Source organism: Miscanthus floridulus, chromosome 10 (assembly GCF_019320115.1).
Source record: "Miscanthus floridulus cultivar M001 chromosome 10, ASM1932011v1, whole genome shotgun sequence".
Lineage (NCBI taxonomy): Eukaryota > Viridiplantae > Streptophyta > Magnoliopsida > Poales > Poaceae > Miscanthus > Miscanthus floridulus.
This window is the reverse complement of record NC_089589.1, coordinates 96,683,686-96,691,457: the sequence shown is the minus strand read 5'-3', so window position 1 is coordinate 96,691,457 and position 7,772 is coordinate 96,683,686. Positions and strand designations below refer to the sequence as shown.

The 7,772-nt window shown below is 43.5% G+C and overlaps 1 protein-coding gene across 1 annotated transcript; it reads left to right on the top strand.

The window, feature by feature from the left end:
• Positions 1 to 2,693: 2,693 nt before the first annotated feature.
• Positions 2,694 to 3,720, top strand: LOC136489097 (uncharacterized). Its single transcript, XM_066485823.1, has 2 exons — positions 2,694 to 3,593; positions 3,670 to 3,720. Exons 1-2 carry the CDS (start codon positions 2,694 to 2,696, stop codon positions 3,718 to 3,720), a joined length of 951 nt encoding a protein of 316 aa, XP_066341920.1.
• The last annotated feature ends 4,052 nt before the right edge of the window (positions 3,721 to 7,772 follow it).

Sequence of the window (7,772 nt, the reverse complement as noted above, 5' to 3'; positions counted from 1 at the left end):
TACTGTGTAGCCTAATTTGCATTTGTGCATCATCATGAAGGATTTAGTCGTTGTTCTTGTCAAGGATCTTGGTTTGCACAAAACACCAAATTTGATTTGCAAAAAAAGGGCACCGACAAGAATTTAGTTGTTGTTCTTATCAATAAGCTGATCAGTTTGATATGTGACATTTTAGTTGAACAACTTGATAAAAATTGTTGCTGGTAGACTAAATTTCATATCTTGCTTACACCTATTGTTTAGTGGTTTATTATGAAGGCGGTCTGAACAAGTTTGGGCTGTCTAAAGCCCTTGTGTGCCTTGTATATTCGGTACTACAGTACATATTTTGAGAAAATGTTACATGTGTCGATTTTGGGAACATGCTGCATGAAAGACATATCAAATATCCTTATTTTTTCAGATTGCATGCTATATGGATTTTCTTTTTGCCATGAAAAAATTTACTTTGTTAAAATTAAGCAAGGACAAGATATACTGAAGAATGTGTTGCATGAGATCTCAGTGTTAGCTTGCACATAAATCTATATTCATGTAAGTTTTTTGTCCATTTTTTCATAGAAAATAATGTCAAAACTACCAGACGTTATACCATCCCTCATATAGGAGTGCAAATTTTCCTTTATGTTTTGTAGGAAATGTTCAAATGTTATTGATCAACCAATACTGGTATTATATATGGCTAGTAACCTGGTCTTTGGATGTTTTGGACACATGGATTAGCCACATCTGTTTCCCACTTTCTAGCAATTTCTGATGTAGTAGTTTTCATGCTGTCCACTGATTTGGTCCTTGCTGATGTAGTTATGCATCTTGCCTCTAATGTTGACGAGAAGTTCATGTTTTGTTTAATTTTACAAACGATTTGCATGTGAAAATTTTAACATAATATACCCTTTGCTAAACGGATTGAGTCTTTATTCTTATGAAGGAACTGTCTAGCCGAGCCGGCAAGGTTGTCCAACCGGCCAACAGCAAAGGTCCATTGTCAAGACTCCGTGCAAGCTAGGTACTGTGTAGCCTAATTTGCATTTATGCATCATCATGAAGGATTCATTCTTTGTTCTTATAAACAGTCTTGGTATGCACAAAATACCAAAGCTGATTTGCAAAAAATTGGCACAGACAAGGATTTAGTCTTTGTTCTTATCAAGAAGCTGATCTGTTTGATATGTGACATTTTAGTTGAACAGCTTGTGAAAAGTCGTTGCCGGTAGACTAAATTTCGTATCTTGCCTACATCTATTGTGTAGTGGTTTATTGTGAAGGCGGTCTGAGCAAGATTGGGCTTTCTGCAGCCCTATGTGCCTTTTATGTTCGATAACAGTACATATTTTGAGCACATGTTTTATGTGTGGATTTTGGGAACAAGCTGCATGAAAGGCATATGAAATATCTTTATTTTTCTTCAAATCACATGCTATATGGATTTTTTTTTTTTTTTGCTAAGAAGAATTTTTACTCTTTTAATAATTAGCAAGAACAAGATATATTGAAGAATGTTTTGAGATCAGTGTTAGTTTGCGCATAAAGCTATATGTTTTTGAGAAGTTCTTTGTCCATTTTTTCATAGAAAACAATCTCAAAAGGACCACATATGTTATACCATGCCTCATATAGGAGTGTAAATTTTCCTCTATGTTTCTGTATGCAATGTTCAAATGTTATTGATCAACTAATACTGTTCTTATATATAGCATGTTCAAATCTCATCTTTTGTTTCATTTTACAATCTAATTTCATGTGAAAATTAAGTGACACACCCTTTGCTAAACGGATTTTGTCTTTATTCTAATGAAGGTACTGTCTAGCTGAACAGGCAAGGTTGTCCGAACGACCACGGCTAAGATCCATTGGTCGGGACTCCGAGCAAGCTAGGCCGAACGTCTCAGGTACTGTGTAGCCTAATTTGCATTTGTGCATCATCATGAAGGATTTAGTATTTGTTCTTATCAAGGATCTGGCATGCACACAATAACTAATTTGATTTGTAAAAAGGGCACCGACAAGGATTTATTCTTTGTTCCTATCAAGAAGCTGATCCGTTTGATATGTGACATTTTAGTTGAACAGTGTTAACAGTCGTTTCTGGTAGACTAAGCTTCATATCTTGCTTACTTCTCTTGCATAGTGGTTTATTGTGAAGGTGGTCTGAGCAAGTTTGGGCTCTCTGAAGCCCTTATGTGCCTTATATGTTCGGTATGACGGTATTGAACAAATGTTTCATGTGTGGATTTTTGAGGGACATGCTGCATGAAAGAACCTATTTTTCTTCAAATTGCATGCTATGGATTTTGTTTTTGCTAGGAAAAGATTTATCCTATTAATAATTGGCAAGAACAGATATACTGAAGAATGTTTTGAGATCAGTGTTAGTTTGCACATAAAGCTATAAAGTTCTGAAAAAGTTCTTTGTCCTTTTTTTATAGAAAATAATCTAAAAAAGACCACATGTTATAGTTATACAATGCCTCATCTAGGTGAGCAAATATTCCTCTATGTTTTTGTTTGCAATGTTCAAATGCTGTTGTCTTATTGATCAACCAATACTGGTCTTATATATAGCTAGTAGCCGGGTCCTTGGATGTTTTGGACACTTCAATTAGCCACATCTGTTTTCGACTTTCTAGCACTTCCTGATGTAGTAGTTTTCCTGCTGTCCACTGATCTACTCCTTGCAATAAGTGGTGCAGATGGAAGGGGAGCAGCAGCCCGAGAATGTGGAGCAGCAGCAGCAACAACAACCTGTGCTAGAGATTGTCGAGCAGCAGGAGCAGCAGCAGCCCATGCTGGAGAATGTCGAGCAGCAGCAGCAGCCCGTGCTGGAGAATGTCGAGCAGCAGCAGCCCGTGCTGGACAATGTTGAGCAGGAGCAGCAGCAGCACCAAGAAGGGGAGCAGCAGCAGGAGCAGCAGCAGCACCAAGAGGAGGAGCAGCAGCAGCAGCAGCAACAGCACCATGTGCAGGAGATTGTGGAGGAGGAAGAAGAGGAGGAGATTAACTTGGGGGAGGCCATTAGAGTCATGGAGGCCGGGTGTGCCAGTTGGATAGTCGAGATGGAAGAGACACTCGACAACAGCCACTGGTCGGTGGTTACGGGGCGTGGGAAGAAGCCACCTTCTATCTACCGTGTCCCGGATCGGATCAAGCGCGGCAACACCGAGGCATATCGGCCAAAGCTGGTGTCCATGGGCCCGCTGCACTACGGCGTGGCTGACCTGATGCCCATGGAGCATCACAAGAAGGAGGCCGTCTTGCAGCGCATCAAGCGCTACGGGAAGCCTCTAGTGGAGTACCTAGCGTCTATACAAGAGGTTGTTGATGAGTTGCTTGGTGAGTACGACAACCTCGATGAAAAATGGCGCACTACTGAAGGTAGAGATGAGTTTGTCCAGATGATGGTGATGGATGGATGTTTCTTACTGGAGTCGTTACAGCGCTACTTCGATTACCCAACAGGCAACCCCGTCTTCAGTTATCACGGGTGCCTCACCCTGTATACAGCTATCCAATCAGACATTGTCGTTATGGAGAATCAGCTCCCGCTGCTTGTTCTGTATACACTCCTAGCCGTTGAGCGGCACACAGCCCTGGTAAGTATATTCAAACACATGCAGTAGTCCTACATGGTAATTCTCTACTAGGGACGGTATATTTACAATTTTTTAGTTTTCTGTTGAGGAAATAATAGATTCAAATGTGGATTTAGCAGATTTTTAGCCATTTATTCATAACACTAGCAAACATAGAGCATACTTCATGTTAATTTTTGTAGTACCAGGGTGAATAAACCATATGCCAATTTAGGGTTATCTTAGGTTAATTACCATGATGGCAGAGTGCTAGTTTTGATGAAGAATTGTGAGTTATTTTCCATAAAAATTCACAAAGTAAAGAAAATGATCAACTATGATGTACTTAGAATAAGGAGTTAGTGTTAATTTTGTAAAGGCAAAAATGGCCATTTTCTTTCGCCATTATGTTCCATTATTAATAACATGATGCATGTGTAACTTAGATGTATAATTAGGCTATTATTTCAACTAATATTTATAATGGCAAGAGCGAGCAATTTAGATGTAGGTTTTGATGGCTATTTTTGTTGATTTTTATAATGGCAAAAGTATAATTTTTAGATGCTACAACCAAATAATGGCCAAATGTTTTGCTTTTTGGTTAAATCTAGGATTCATGTACCCATCTAGTACATTTTGTAAGATTTGTCATGGAGTTTTTAAAAATGTCTACAATTAGTAATAATAAGTTTGGTTTCTGAGCTATAAGTAAAGGATTAGCGGTGCTAAAAGTCTAGCTCTAGGATAGGTTATATGATGGAGACTAATCTCATTTGTTCTTACTACTCTGTGTTTATATATCATAGCTACACAGAGGGTTGCAGAGGTCAACACAATAGTGCTGGGTTTCTTGGGTTTCTCGTACGGGCCAATTTGGACAGCTTGGGCCTCCACCCTTTGGACTTTTACATAAGAGTTTGTGTGGCCCAAAACTCACTTATTCTGGCGTACAATGGGCTTATACCATGCCTTCTACTGCAGAGCTTAGTGATGCTGGGATTCGTTTCAAGTCGAGCAAAACTCAGTTCATCCATGACATCAACTTTAAAAATGGCCTGCTTAGCTTGCCGGTGTTCAAGGCGCATGATGACACCAAGAAGCATCTTCTGAATCTGCTGGCCTTTGAGAAGTTGTATCCATGCACTGGCCATGAGGTGCTGTCGTACGTGTGCTTCATGGACAACCTAGTTAATACAGGAAGAGATGTTGAGCTGCTGAGATCTAAAGGGGTAATAAAGAACTTGCTGAGCAGCAGGGGCGGATCCAGGGGGGCACGAGCCCCCCTACCCATACCGGAGCAGTGGAACCCCCATGAATTTTTAGGCAAAGTTCTATAGTGTAAGTGGGGCTGAAACTTAAGATCGAGCAGCAGTCGGAGGTATGTGTTGTTCAGCCCCCCCCTAAAAATTTTTCTGGATCCACCGCTGCTGAGCAGTGACGAGGAATTGGCGCAGCTGATCAATAGCCTGGGCAGTGGAGCACTAATGACCCCATTCAGCATGCTCGACGATGTGCAACGCATGGTGAGCACCCACTGCAGGAAGCCGTGGAATAGGTGGCGTGCCAGCTTTGCACATACATACCAGAGGAACCCATGGGTATTCTTCTCTTTATTGGCTGCTGTCATCCTACTAGTTGCTGCGATCGTTCAGACTGTCTACACAATCCTCCCCTTCTACCACAAGAGTTAGCAACAAGAAAGTACGTATCTTTGCCACTATGTGCCTCTATCACTTTGCTGATAATTTGTCTAAGCCTAAATGATAGTATTAGTCTTTAATTTGACCAAAAAATGATGTATGTCTATTTTTATGCAGGCATCATAGTGGGACCAGGGTCTGGGCTAGGAGGGACTTCTTGATTCAGGAAGCTTGCTGATGGATATTGTCGCCAAGTACGGTGGAAGTTTACTGTTGTGATTTGCAGTTATCGAACTTTTCATCCTTTATTTCTATGACGAATGATGATGGATATTTGCGCCAACACTACAGGAAACATCAAATTTGCAGAGTGTTTTTAGGTTTGCCGAGTGTATTTCCTCGGGCACTCAGCGAACAAGTTCTTAACTGAGTGCTACGCTAAAAACACTCGGCAAAAAAAAACACTCAGCAAAGAGGAGGTTTGCCAAGTGTCAAAAAAAAACACTCGGCAAAGAGAGGGTTTGTCGAGTGTTTTATTTTTTACACTCGGCAAATAAATAAAACCTTTTTTCTGGGAAAGAGGGAGAAGAAAAAAAATGAAAAAAAACCCTTTGCCGAGTGCTCAGATCTAGGACACTCGGCAAAGAAAAAAATCTACTTAATTAACGCCGCGCCCGCGCCCTCTCTCCTCCTCCCTCCCCAGATCCGCCCGCGCCCTCTCTCTCCTCCTCCCTCCCGGCGAATCTCCAGCGCCGCCGCGCCCGCGCCCTCTCTCCTCCTCCGCACCCTCTCTCTCCTCCTCCCTCCCTAGATCCGGCCGCCCCCTCTCTCTCCTCCTCCCTCCCAGCGCATCTCTGGTGCCGCCACGCCCGCGCCCTCTCTCCTCCTCCCTCCCTAGATCTGCCTGTGCCCTCCCTCTCCTCCTCCCTCCCTAGATCTGCCCGCCTGCGCCCTCCCCTCCCCCTTCTTCTTCCCCGCCGGGCGCCCCTCCCCTCCCTTCTTCCCCCGCCGGCGTGGAGGGCCAAAGCGAGCTCTAGACCGACGGATCCGCGGCGGGTGGTCCTCGTGAGGGCTGCTGGGGCTCGGATCCAGCGACGATGGGGTTGCGGCGGCCGATGTCAGTCCGAGGTAGGTCAGCTCTCCCCCATCTCCCTCCTTTCCTCTCTTCATATCCCTCACTCTCTCCCTCGCCGGTGATCAGATCCACGGCGGCGGGGAGCAGCAGCGTGGAGGCGGGTGGATCCGGCGGGGAGCAGCAGCGTGGAGGCGGGCGGATCCGGCGGGGAGCAGCAGCGTGGAGGTGGCAGATCCGATGGGGAGGTGCCCTCCGATGGTGGATCCAGCAGACGGCGTGGTGGTGGCCGGTAGCAGGGCGTGGTGGTGGCGGCGGCGTGGTGGTGGTGGTGGTGGCCGGCGGTTGTGGTGGTGGTTGTGGCTGGCGACTTTTTTCCCCCAAAAAATGTTTGCCGAGTGTTTTTTGGGGACTCAGCGTAGTCTTTGCCGAGTGCCTGACGTTTGACACTTGGCAAACAGCTCTTTGCCGATAAAATCTTTGCCGAGTGTCGTTTGCCGAGTGTTTTTGGGGCTTTGCCGAGTGCCAGCTCTTGTATCCGGTTGTGCAAGTATGGTGGAGTACCATAGATTGCATGAGTCAGTCAAGCCTTCTTGGAAACCTGTATTAATTAATTGCCTAGCTTACGGATGTTATGAATGGAATACTTGTGGTGGTTTCCTTGTTTGTTTCTCAAAATTACTATGAGTGTGTTTGCAAATTTGCACTGTTAGCTGCTGCTGAGACTAGCATTGTTTTTTTTTTTTTTGATAACTCTAGCATTGGCTGACTGCATCCCATGCTCTCATGCTCACTCCAACACCAACGGCTTCGGGTGACATTTTAGAATGTCTCCAACGACCAAAAAATGACTTAAAAATGTTATGGAGGCCACTTTGAAGAAAGTAAAAAAGCTAGTGAAGGAAAAGCCAGCCCAGAGTTTTTTAGAAAAACCGCAGCCAAATGTATTTGTTTGAGGTGTTTTAGGAATGCCTCCAAAATTGCTGAAGGCATTTTGTAAACTAGCCTCTACAAGCTATTTCATTGATGCCTGCTTTATACTGTTTAGGCATCTTATACAAAAGCCCTGCTTGCTAGGCCTTCCATAATACAAGCCATAGCTGTTAGCATAATGACCTAAAATTACAATCACCATATAACCGCAGCTACTTCAAAAAATATTTTAGGAGACAACTCCAATGATTTTCGGAGGCAGTTAGAAACTATGTCTCCCAAAATACACAGCGATTTTCAGAGCTATACAAACCATTTTTTGAGGCACTCAATATAGTATCGTCTCAGTAAATCAATTAACTAAGGCGTGTCAATCAAAAGGTAAGTCTCTGGAAATGGGAGCCATTTTAAAAAGGCGAACTCCTTAGATGTGGCCCATCTCTTCTAATTGAACAAAGCTAGACCGCTACCCATATCTTAAGGCCCATCTCAACCCGCTTATCAGTCTCTGACTATCTAAGTGGAGTGAAAACCTTAGCACTGTAGTTCTCT